We start from the raw sequence: 12,587 nt of genomic DNA, 5'->3' as shown, positions 1-12,587 counted from the left end.
TCCCCTGGCTGTGTTCCAGGCCCCCAGCTTCCACGACTAATGGGAACAGGCCCTGCAGGTGGGTTTACAAGAATTCCCTTTGATTTGGTACCTACTTATTTGTTGTGTTTGATTTGGTAGAAAAAAATGATTTGAGACTTAGACTGATTTCTTTTTTTACATGTAAGGATAGAATATTACTACCAAGCCAAGTCAGTCCTATAAATTTAATTCTTATCTAAATGAAAAAGGAAAAGTAGTATCTTTCTTTTTATTTGACTATAAATCTCTCATTCTGACATACAAATATTATCAGTTGTATTCAGCTACTACTGGCAGTATTCTCATGTGGACATATGTGTCCAAAAATACTAATATATAACCAGTGATTCTTGTCACATAAATGGACATCTCTGCTTGTACTACAAATTTTTAAAAATTATCTGTGCCTACTGTGTATGGCGTATATTTATATCTTAGTTTTTAAATTATGAGTTGTCTTCAAAGTGACCTATGTTTTGTTTTTTATATCCATGCTGAGCTCCCGGGTGTGGCCTGAAGCTGTCTTCTTTTATAAAAATGCTGAGAATTACTTAGGGACTCAGAAGTAGGGGTACGAGGGGAAATAAGAGATTTGGCTGCTTAACAGAAGAGATATGTACAGGCAAAAGGATAATTTCAGGCAGATAAAGACATAGTTACTAAACCGTGGACTTCTTTTGAGGACCTCTGAAATACACACACTGGGCATTGTTGACGAGCCCCCACCCATGTTTCTAGGTACCCTTCTGGGTTCTGTTCAGAGCTGGGATATAATGCGCACTTGTTTCTCCAGTTATTCTAAGGACATATCACCCGCCCCTCAGCACTGGTGTGGTAACTGCTTATGAGCACCTCTGATGCCTTGCTAATGTCATTGTGGGAGGCAGGTGGGTGTGCTGTCTGTCCTGTCACCTTCCAGAAAGTAGGCGCGGTGAGTAGCACATGCACACTTCCCATGAGTGCTCACCCTTGCGTAACATGGAGCGACCCTGCGCCAGTGAAGTGACTTTTTAAGGAAAAAAGTCCATGTGGGTCTTTCTCTGAAAGTATCGAGGCAGCAGAACCGCTGGGGCAGGGGCAGGGTGCTGCTGCTTTCAGGTCAACCAGGTGCCAGTCTTGTCAGCCCCGTGAGCTGCTTGATGAGCTGGGCTTCCTGAGTTTACATAATTTCCCTGAAAGCTAATTGCCATAAAAAAATAATAAAATTTATGGGCTGGGCACTTTCATTCGAACAAAGTTAAAGATGCAGATATTTTTGAAATAATTAGAAATCAAAATATTTATTTACTGAAGAGCTATACATAAAGGATAGTAGATGGGTGTTTTACAGGCAGCTGAACTGGGCTCATAAAGTAGTCAATGTGACTCCTGCACGGCTGGTCAGTTCTTACCCAGTTTCAAGAGCCTGATGGAGTCCTTGAGGCTGCTGCTGGGGAACCTGCACGGTCTCTGACTGGGCAGTGGGCATTCAGCTCCTCAGCAGCAGGCTTGGGTACTGACGGCGCTTCCCAGTGGTGGGCCTGCGGGTCACCTTCCTGTGGCTCAGGCTGACTATTGTGTGACTCAGCACCGCTAAGAGCTGCACTGCACTTCTAATTACTGACCTTTGTTTTTCCAGAGAGGAGTTTCCAGAGCCACTGACAGTCTGATTTCTCTTTCTTCTCTTTCTCTCTCCCTCCTCCTTTTGCCTTCTCCCTTCAGTCGGCAGCACCTCTTCCTCACCAGCACTGTTAGGAATCAGAGACCCTCGCTCTGAGTACGATAGGACCCAGCCACCTATGCAGTATTACAATAGCCAAGGGGATGCCACACATAAAGGCCTGTACCCTGGTAAGATGCCAGTTGGGTGTGTGATAGAGTACCTCGAAAAGCTGTGTGTTTCCGGGCGCTAGGCCGGTGGCCTCTGCAGTCACCCGTGCCTGCACTGAGCCGGGCCCCCAGCAGCCACCATGTTCCAGTTTCTCCATTTCCTGCTTCAGGGCTGTTGCCTTTTCTGCTTGTTAAGCTGAGGTAGTGGTCTGGTGACCACAAATAAAAAGAGCACTGCACCCAGATAAGAAGTGATTTCTGGCTCCCCCGCCATGCAGTCTTTTGTTCAGCCCCCTCCCTGCTTGTCAGCGTGTCAGAACCCTGAGCGCTGGGCCACTTTGCAGGGCCACCTGTCCTAGACGGGCCGGAGAGTGGAGAGCAATCTCATTTACATTTTCGTGGAAAAGAGTTTGAATGAATAACAAAATGTATAATGTGATTCTCCTCAGTGACTATTTTTTTAATAACAAAAATAATGTTATTAGTATTACCATTGTGTGTCCTATTCTGAAAGGTATGCTTACACCTTACTGAAAGGATGCCAACCCAAAGGGTTACCAAGATTTCACAGTGTCCCCATTCTCAACTACCTTGCATATTGTAACTACTTCAGAGGTTTCAAGTAAGGCAATGTGAGCTATCCAAAAAAAAAAGTACTCTTTTCTCAAAAGACCTATTTCTTTAAAAGAAATAAATAAAAGCTGATGGCAACTGAACTGCTGGGGGAGCAGTCTCAGTTGTGCTGTTGTCTTTGAAATTGTGATTTCACAGGACTGTTTACTAATCGACTGTTGTTACTATGGCAATTAATAGCTCAGAAAATTGCAGATGCTACATTTCCAATGTCAAGCTCTTTGCAAAGGAAATGCACATACAAACTGAAGTGCATTGTTCCCTCCGATTTGCAGCAGCCTGCTTTTTAGACTGCCTCCTCAGCACGTGCACCCTTTGTATCTTCTTCGCTTGCTTCAATAAACTAATTTGCCTCAAGTATGTTTCATTTTCCTCATTAAAATAAGTAAACATCTTTGCTAGCCTTAATAATAATAGAAGAGTAGCCTATGACATCATTGGGAGTCTACTGTGTACTCTTAAAGACAACTGATTACCAGGTTGTTTTGGTTTTAAAATGTACTTAAATATGGCAGACACAAGAATATGCCTCCATGTAGTCAGGCTGCTTAGAACACGCCTGTGCCTGCTCTTTCCAGGACCTGGGATTTTGAGTCAAAGCTGTTCTGAAGGCATGGAGCTTGTTCTAGTGTTTCCCTTCCCCCCTCTGACCCAGTGTTCTAGCTCAGAGCTCTGGAAAAGTGGTGTTTCTCGGCTTAAGGAGCGAGGCTGCTGTTCAGGGCCAGCCAGGAAAGTCTTCACAGGTGTGAACAGTGACCAGGGGCTGAGAAGGAACCCGTTTTGAATGAGCTGTGCATTGGCATTGCTTTTTGGTAAAGCACACAGCCTGTTCAGCAGCTCCTAACAGCCCTGGGGGAAGCAGCAGGGAGATGCAGGGAGCCCAGCTGTCCCAGTGTGTGCTGGCCCCGGGGAAGCAGGCCATGTCAGGGACGGCACCAGCCCCAGTGCAGGGAGCCCACGCAGCCTAATGGACCACAGTGATGAGCATTAGTTTTAATTTCATAAAATATTTTCTTACAGGCTCCAGCAAACCTTCACCAATTTACATCAGTTCCTATTCCTCACCAGCAAGAGAACAAAATAGACGGCTACAGGTGAATTTGCAATATCATTTTACAGAAGGCCGATTAGCAGGCGTCAGCACAGTAAGGGGTCTGCGCCGGGAGACTTACCAGAGCTGGGCCAGCAAGGCAGGGCCCGAGGAGCTTTCTCCGGGGATCCTCACTCCTCGGAAGCTCATCCTGGTTTAAGCAGATCACTGGCACAGTAGCCTCTTGTCCTTGACCTTCAGTCTCAGTGCTGCCGAGAGCACCATGCCACTGATGGGAACCTGCTGTGAAGCCTTTGACTTACATTCCTTGTCCGACCGTTTCCTTTTCCCACTTTTATTTTCCCTATTAATCTCTAAAACTCCTTCCGTCGTCTGGGGGGGGGGGAGGTTGATAAGCACTCTTCATTCTGTCATCTCATTGTTCCCTTGCTGAGTGCACCTCACTCTCCATCTCCGTGACGCCCTTCCACTCAGGCTTCTGTGGGCTGAAAACAGGAGTCTGTGGCCAGGTCTCCGTTAGTCTCATAGGTGAAGGTGGACTCGGCCCTGCTGCAGGGAACCCCTCTCTCCACGAGACGGGCCTCATGGCTGTGACGTTCAATCTCTGCTTTCTTGCGGGGCCTAAAGTTCCTTTCGGTCCTTCTGGATGCCATCCACCTGGGTCATCTGATCTCTCCTCTTACCTTCCTTCCAGTAACGCCTGAGCAACTGGGATTTCCCAGGCAAGCTTGTGTCCTGTCTTTCAGATAAGGATCCTCTAAGGCCTCCCTCCATTTCATCAGCTTTTCTCTGTAGATGGAAATAAAGGAACTTCCCAAGTTACTCCTCATTTATATTACAGTTTTTTTAGTCAGAAGTAGCCTCAGAATTGTAACTTAAATTCAAGATAATGTCAGAATGCATTTAGTTCCAGAATATGATGTTGATAATCTGTGGGGTAAATTGTTAACTTCTTACTAAGTGGAGGGATTTGCGCATGATCAAGAGGAAAGACAGATATAACAAAGACTTGACAGTTTTTCTCCAAACATATCTGAAGAAATTAATGTGAGATCAGAGATAAGACAACACAAAAGGAAATGGAAGCAGGATGCCCTGTGTAGATGCATGTGTGTTTCACCTTGCTTCCTCATAGGCAGGTTTAATAGCCCTGGCTTGGGGAAGTCTTTTCCTCTAGAATTGGATTTGTTCATATATCTCTTCTAATTTTATTGCTCTCCTGCCTGGAGATTACTTATTCGTTTAATTGTACAGCAGGGTTTCCAAAATGTTACTACATATTTCTCTAAAACTGAGGGATGGACTCAGTCCTCATCTCTGAGGTATATGTTTTAAAAGATGGTTCCACTAAAAATAAAATTAAAAAATGATTCTACAATTGTACAACTATGTGAAGCCCAAAAATCCAACCTCCAACTAAATTCATCATGTATTAATGGTTCCCCTTTGCCAAAGCAATAATCAAGGCCATCCTTTCATTGGGCATGACCAGGTCACGGGCCCCTCCACAGCAGAGCACAAACTGGACCTCTGAGAAGGAGGGAGGTGGCCTGGGACTGTTTTGGGCTCTCCTGAGGCATCAGCTTGTAGAGGCCTTAGGACAGGACTTGAGCAAACTGCAAGCCCATCTGTCAGGTGTAGTTCAAACTTCCTAAAGTTCATTAGTAAACATACAGTGTGTACCAGAAACAACTTTGAACCATAAGTTCACAAATATCGAATATTGCTTTAAAAATAATGAAGCAGGAAGTACACATTAATTTTCCTTAAACATGTATTTCCAAATACTGCTTTGATTTATTTGCTTTTTCATTTTGTCAACAGCATCAACAGCTGTATTATAGTCAAGATGACTCCAACAGAAAGAACTTTGATGCATACAGATTATATTTGCAGTCTCCTCATAGCTATGAAGATCCTTATTTTGATGATCGAGTTCACTTTCCAGCTTCTACTGATTATTCAACACAGTATGGACTGAAATCGACCACAAATTATGTAGACTTTTATTCCACTAAACGACCTTCTTATAGAGCAGAACAGTACCCAGGGTCCCCAGACTCGTGGGTGTAGCATCAGGATGCTCAGAGAGGAACTCTTTCTTTCTAGCCTTGTTTGGATTGAAATGAAAAGTCTGTCGTGCTGATTTGCTGATGAAATGTGAATGTGAAATGGAAGGAATGAGTGAAGAGCATTTTTTTTTTCTTTTTTGAGGAATTATCAGGGAAGTGAGGAAACGTTTGAGAGAGAGAACTTTCTAAGCTCTGTTTAGGTGTTAGATCTAACTACTTGTAGATTCCATAGTCTGGTGAAGGTGTGGGCGATGTGATGAGAGATTTGAGAAATGGGTGAAATGAGATGGGGGATGCGTAGGTCAAATCAAATTAAAGATGATTTTTTTAATGTGAATAAAGTTATGTTCTGATAGTTTGTACAGAAAAAAAATAAAATGGATGCCCTTCATGTTTTATTGCTATTACTAAATGTTGAGATTGTATGCTATTATGTCTTGTAAATTTCTTTTGTTGGTGTAAATATGGAAATGCCACATTGGTTAAGTGCCATCATTTGTAATGCAGTGTGTCATTTGAAAAGAGATTTGAAGAAACTGACAGCTTAAAAAACAAGTGGGAAACCCAAGGAATCGTTAGCAATTAAAAACAAACTACATCTTTTGTTTTCAAAATGAATATTGTACCTTCGAAGCACAAAGTCCAGTCTGGTACAGCAGCGCCATGGCCATTCCCCGCCTCCTTCATAGGACACGTCACTGCCATTTTCTATGCACATGAGAGAAAAATAAATGTGGAGATTTCATCCTTGGAAATTTGTTCCCTGTTCTTTTTTTTTTTTTTCCTGTAATACAGAAAAGCAGATTTAATACATGTGAATCTAATTACATGTTGGAAACAGCTTAGATATATCCAACTCTTTTGGACTTTTCCTAGTTTTGTACAGTTAATAGTTGGGTGTATGGGACGGGCCATACACCCAAGAAGGAATCTGTGGACTTGCCTCTTCTCTCTCTAAGTATTTTTATTTCTTGGGCTTTGTTTCTGTTTTTAATCTAACGCACACTTCTGTTTTGTCATTGGGCTTTTGGGGGTTTTGTTTTGTTTTGTTTTTTCAGGCTGCTGTGTGTATTTAACACAACTTTTCACTTAAATCTGGCAGTCTGGCCCTAACTAAAATGATAGACTTTTTGGTATAGTTTTGAAGAGCCAATAACTACATAAAAACAATGGTTGGGCACTTACTGGTTGGGGCCACCAATGTAGTGGTAAATGTAAAGAAATTCTCAATAATTACTTTTCTGAGTAATTCCATAAGACATAATTCCTGGGTTAGAGGCAGGGTGGGGAGGCCCCACATACATCATAGGCAGCAGCCTCGATGGCACCCAAGAAGCGTTACTTGTTTTTTCCACCTGTGGAGACAACCAGCCCTAGGAAGCCCAAAGTCAGGCCTTCCCAAGTCTTGCAGTTTCCACCCTGGATCTTCCTTGGAAAACAACCCATATGGCAAGTCAAATCCAGAGGTTTTGACTTATCTCAGTATATCCTTCAAACATGATGCAAATCATATGTGCTCACTTATATTTGAGTATATGGAAAGAGACCCAAAAAAAGAGTGCTTTCTTGCTGAGTGGACTACAGCCCAAGATCAGGAACCAAAGTGAAATGGAAATCCAGTCTAAAGCAAGAAGTTTCCTAAAGTCTGAAGCTGGGGGCCTTTCTGGTGTGCAGGCTTTCTGAAAAGACACCTGAGCCAGTTCCCACCGCCAGACTGCCCAGCTGCCCCTGGTCCCACACGCCCTGACAGAGCTCAGAAAGCAGTCCTCTAGACAGCAGAGGCTGCCAGATTTCCCCCAGGAACTGGCATCAGGACTTGTGAGATGTCTGGTATCCGTGTGAATCACTGACTTCCCTAAACCTGGTATTTTGCAGATGGGTTCAAGGCCCTCAGTCGAGTCAGGGATACAAGGGAAGCTGCAGCTGGCCTGAGCTGATTGACAATAACTGACTTGCTTTTAGTGACCTCATTAGTCTTTGGGGTAGCTTAGTGGACCCAGGCCCCGCACTCTGACAGGCAGCATTTCAAACACTGGTCCAAATTTGGGTTGCAAAGAAGTAGCCTGGACCTGCAGTCAGACCTGATGGGGTCAGGAGGCCTGTGGATGAGGAAGGAGGAAATGAAATGCTCTCGAGGGCTCCCCCTGGTGACCAAAGAAAAGAAACTGCAGGAGGGGCCTGAAAGACACAAAACTGCCATTGATCAAAAACCAGCCCACTCTTCCCTCCAAAGTATTGGAATAAACAAGCTCTGCTAAAGGGAAGTTGACTTTTTATTCTACTCTAATATAACCAAGTAGCTTGCAGAATTCAGTCTCTAGGAAGAGCTCTGTGATTCTACTCAGCCAGGAATGAAAAGGCTTCCACCTCATCCTGGTGGTCAGGGTTGAATTGAGCCAATGTTGGTGAGCTAAACCAGTGTGTCTTTACCCTGACCGCCCGTTATAATCACCTGGGCAGCTGTCACAACTGGGAGGGCCCCACCCTGACAGTCAAAGCCACAGGAGGTAAGTCCGGGCCTCAGTATTCTTGATAAGCTCCCTGGGTGACGGCAATGCTCAGTCAAGGTAGAACAGCTTGGCCTGCACACCATTCCCTGGCTACCTTTCTGCCCCGTGACCTGGAAACTTAGTGATTGGGGTTTGGGCTGTGGAATTTGCCTGAAAGAGAGTGAAAGAGATTTGGAGTGTTATAATTGAGATCTTAATCTTGGAATGTCAGCGGTGAAGTATTTTTTCTGGCCAGAGTATATATCTTTTGCCCATGCATACCTTTTTGAAGTTGTGTCCTTTGAAGCCCATGGGTGTTTAATCAATTCCCTGTCAATGTTTGGTTGTCCACGTGATTGCAGACTCCTGTAGTAAAATGCCAATAGTTTATCAAGCACTCCCTATGTGCTAAAGTATCGCATACGTTATCACTTAATCCTCGCGCAGTGTATGAAGTCTGAGCTGACAGACCATTTGACAGATCCTGAAGCAAACTTGGAGAGTACCTTGTTAATCATAGCACGGTGAGTAAATGGCTGAGGCAGGGTTAGGTAGCACTAGAGTCTGAACTGCAATGCCAGGGTTTTTATTTTTTAATTTTTTTAAATATATCTTTATTGATTTCAGAGAGAGGAAGGGAGAGGGAGAGAGAGAGAAACATCAATGATGAGAAAGTCATTGATCGGCTGCCTCCTGCACGCCCCCTGCTGAGGATCAGGCCCACAACCCGGGCATGTGCCCTGGCCCAGAATCAAACCATGATCTCCTGGATCCTAGGTCGATGCTCAACCGCTGAGCCACACCTGGCCAGGCATGCCAGGGTTTTTAAAATTCAGTCATTTGAGTTCCAACTGAAATATTATTTCCTGAAAATTTTTCATCATTGTCCTCAATTTGCCAGATGATCCTCTATCACTACTCTAAAGGAAAAACCATCAAATAAATACAAGTTAATGAAAAAAATGAACATTTATGGCCATGCCACACCAGAATTCGTCTTGTCTACCAGCACTGGTGTTACATGAACCTCATTTTGGGAAATGGGTCCAGATAATTTTGATATGTGTGATGATTAGGTTGAGCTGAGAACTCCCCTTAATAGAAGAGTGTAAGCCATGTCTATGAAACTAGGCCCATTCAAACAAGATCTGCCCCTAGGCGACCCTCTCGTTCAGGGGCCTCAGCAGTACCTCTCAAGGAACACATCTAAATCCCCTGGATAGTGGTTTTACTCCCACGATCACAGGAATTATAGGGAAAAACTTGTAAACTTGGCCATTGCTTTTCAATACTAGATTTTTTGATTGTTTATAACAGCATTTATTCATAATAGCCAAAAACTGGAAACCCAGATCTTCAACAGAAGAACAGATAAACAAGTCGTGGTATGTTCATGTAATACTAGTCAGCAATAAAAAAGAATGAGCCATAAATACAAGAGCATGGATAAAAACATGTTATCACATAACACAGATCAAAAACATGTTGCTCAAAAGAAAACAGACCCAAAAGAGTGTATGTACTGGCTGATTCAAGAACAGGCAAAACTCATGATGGCGACAGAAATCAGAACCACTGTTGCCTGTGGGGCTGGGTATTGACCAGAGAACTTTTTGAGATGATGGTATATCTTGACTGGGGTGGCTCTTACACAGATGTATACATTTATCAAAACTTATCAAAGTGTACACATAAGATTGGTGCATTTCACCATACTATGTAAAACTTCAATAAAAAATTATTAACATTTACTTCAAAAGTCACTAAAAAATAATTGGCAGTGACATTGTTTGAGACCTAGTTTTATGACCTAAAATCAAAGCTATGATTACTAGGCTCCCCTGAGTTGAAAACAAATCCAATTTATATATTTCAGACCTTACAAAACATTCACTTAGAGTGGCTTCTCACAAAGATTTTAGCACAAAATTCTTCATAGTTATATATACACATCTATTTAAAAGCTGACAGCTTACCAAAGTTAAATTTAAACAGAATCTTAGAAAATATATATTTGAAAAGCACTGTATGGGAATGTCCCTGAGCAATTTACATGTGTGTTGACAAGAAAGTAAGTTGAGAAGTAAAACCTCGGGTTCATGTTTGAACATGTTGCCAAGTGAGAGGAGTGTGTCGCTCCTTTTACCTAATGACCCAAAGAGATGTGCAAATAAACACCTCCCCACCTGGCTGCAGGGAAGGAGTGTGGATGAAGAGCCCATTCAGCCAGAGAGGGTGAGTAGAAAAATGGTCAGTGAAAGCAGACAGCTAGGCAGAGATTTTTTAACTCTACAAATGCAGGGCAGACTTTGACTACAGACTTTGCTGTAGGTCAAGGAAATCCTTGCAGGAGAGGAAGTGAACAGTCTTAATTACTGTGCAGCTGGGAAGGGAGTTGGAGGAGAGAGCAAAGGCTGCAAACCATGCTGGAATTTCATAGAGCAGTTTCCACCATGACGGACAGCTGCCCTTTGCTGGCCTGGGCCAGAGGCTAGCCTGAGCCTCAGAGACCGTGTGCAGCCCTGAGCTGCCACCCATAGAGAATAGCACTTCTCAGCCGGTACTTACTAATTCTGCCTCCCCTTGAAGATCTTGACTTTTGTCTCCAGGCTTACTCACCCTGTGATAGCAGTTTGCTGTTACTCACGTGATGGCTTGACTCACTGTCTTTATGAATCCACTTATTTAGGACAGTCCTTCAAGGCTGCAGATACGAAAAAGGAAATTATTAGCAAACAAATGATTGCTTGAATTTTATCTGTTTTAGTGCCCTTCCCTGTTTTTATATCAGTAGCTTCGCTGGAAGCAGCTGGCATGTCCCCTAAGTGGCTGTTTGTGTCTATTGCTGTTGCCTAATTCTAACTTGAAATCACTAAAAAGCATTTTGTGCTGTTATAATCGTTTGCATGGCCCATAACTAGCACTTTCATTATTAAAGCCCCATCCAATGGTTGGGGGAATTTTGATAAAGACTTCCTGATGCAATGGGCTATTTCACCCTCCATTCACATCCCCGTGATTACAGAGCTGACCAAGGCATTGTCTCGTAATATAAAATTAGACACAACTAGTGCTGGGTCAAAGGTGTAATTCTGAGATCAAGTGGGAAAATATCCAATTCTTCCTTCAGAAATCCCTATAACTGTTCATTTACTCCCCAAAGGCAACACCCCTGAACTTTGCCTTTATTTGCTGGTGATGAAATGTAACATATTTGGTGCCAGTGTCCTGATGAGCTGCCATCCACTGAGTGCTAATCTAACAAAATGACATCAGGGAGGAAAATACCCCCTAGGATCTTTCTTCACGATTCTTCAGAGTCAGGGGCCATCCCAGCCCAATCTTAGGGAACTCTCTTTCCTTCCCAGGTATGAGAATGACTACAGTGAGGTGTGTCAGGCTTCCTGGGGACCAAAGGCGGGATTCAATCCAAATGGGCTCCAGGTCAGAAACTACCATCACAGAAGGGGGGTGCAGCATTTACAAAAATGGTTGTGCTACGAAAAATGCATCTAAGCCTATATTTCGTAGGGACAAACCAGGAAGCACATTCTATAGCTATATAATTTAAATATTTACTTGTCCACCAACATCACTACAATCATGGACGGTCTCAATGACCAGAACTCTCCTTCTTGTCTCCAAATTGTGGTCAAAGATAATGGTGTGTTTGTTCAGTGTGCAAATAATTAGGTGCCTCTTTTTTCATTTTTGTTGCATGTATCCTACTATTTAATCACTATTTTTATAACACTTCTATGGAGAAAAGGTATCAGAGGAAAGGTGAGGTGATATTGAAACTCATCAAGCCAGTCACCATATAACATCTAAATTGTAGAAAAGCTGGTGCAACACTACCTGGAGCTACTGATATTATCCTCCAAGGCCACATCACTGGGTTCTAGTAGTGATGTGTTGTCACTGAGGAATTATATTTGGCTGATAAAGTTGCCCAGTGTTGTAGCTTCAACAAGACAAGTTATAGAGATCTCTCTCTCTCTCTCTCTCTCTCTCTCTCTCTCTCTCTCTCACACACACACACACACACACACACACACACACAATTTGAAATGAACAGAGAAGGACAGACCAATGCTAGTTTGGTGGTTCTGCAATGTCCTCATGCACCGAGGCTCCATCCTAATCTCTGGGCATGGCCCTCATCTCCATGTTTTCCCAGCTGGCTGCTGGAGCTCCAGACTAATCCTCATTCCTCAACAAGGAGAAAAGAGTTGGGGAAGTGGAATCTGCCAAATGAATCAGCCTCTTAAGAGTTTCCTGGAATCCTCACCCATATATCTCCTTGGAAAAGTAGTTTTTTATCAGGGCCCATTGACCCCCCTGCTCATGTGGAGGTTCTGTTCATAAGGCAAATGGGATGAATAAGGGGAAGGCACTATTGGTCTCTTCCCAGGATACAGATGATGCTATGAGATGATCCCTACAATTTCATTACTTGGGTTTCTGTTAATATAGGCTCCAAGCCAGAGAGTTGTGTTGTATTAATTCCGT

The 12,587-nt window shown here is 43.3% G+C and overlaps 1 protein-coding gene across 28 annotated transcripts in view; it reads left to right on the top strand.

Moving 5' to 3' along the window:
- PKP4 (plakophilin 4) overlaps positions 1-6,345 on the top strand; it is a 213,795-nt gene extending 207,450 nt beyond the window's left edge. For 20 of the 28 annotated variants that reach the window (XM_081142581.1, XM_081142573.1, XM_081142576.1 and 17 more), the window contains 3 exons: positions 1,723-1,851; positions 3,484-3,557; positions 5,339-6,345. In XM_081142581.1, coding sequence (XP_080998707.1) covers positions 1,723-1,851; positions 3,484-3,557; positions 5,339-5,587 — 452 coding nt within the window. In that variant the 3' untranslated portion in view covers positions 5,588-6,345. The remainder of the gene's footprint in view (positions 1-1,722; positions 1,852-3,483; positions 3,558-5,338) is intronic. The other 8 variants (XM_081142565.1, XM_081142566.1, XM_081142563.1 and 5 more) reach the window with 2 other exon arrangements.
- Positions 6,346-12,587: the final 6,242 nt, after the last annotated feature.

The sequence above is a fragment of the Miniopterus schreibersii genome (genome assembly GCF_964146895.1).
Source record: "Miniopterus schreibersii genome assembly, chromosome: 7".
In the NCBI taxonomy this organism is placed as follows: domain Eukaryota; kingdom Metazoa; phylum Chordata; class Mammalia; order Chiroptera; family Miniopteridae; genus Miniopterus; species Miniopterus schreibersii.
The sequence above is the reverse complement of the archived record's forward strand: the minus strand, read 5'-3'. Positions and strand labels throughout refer to the sequence as shown.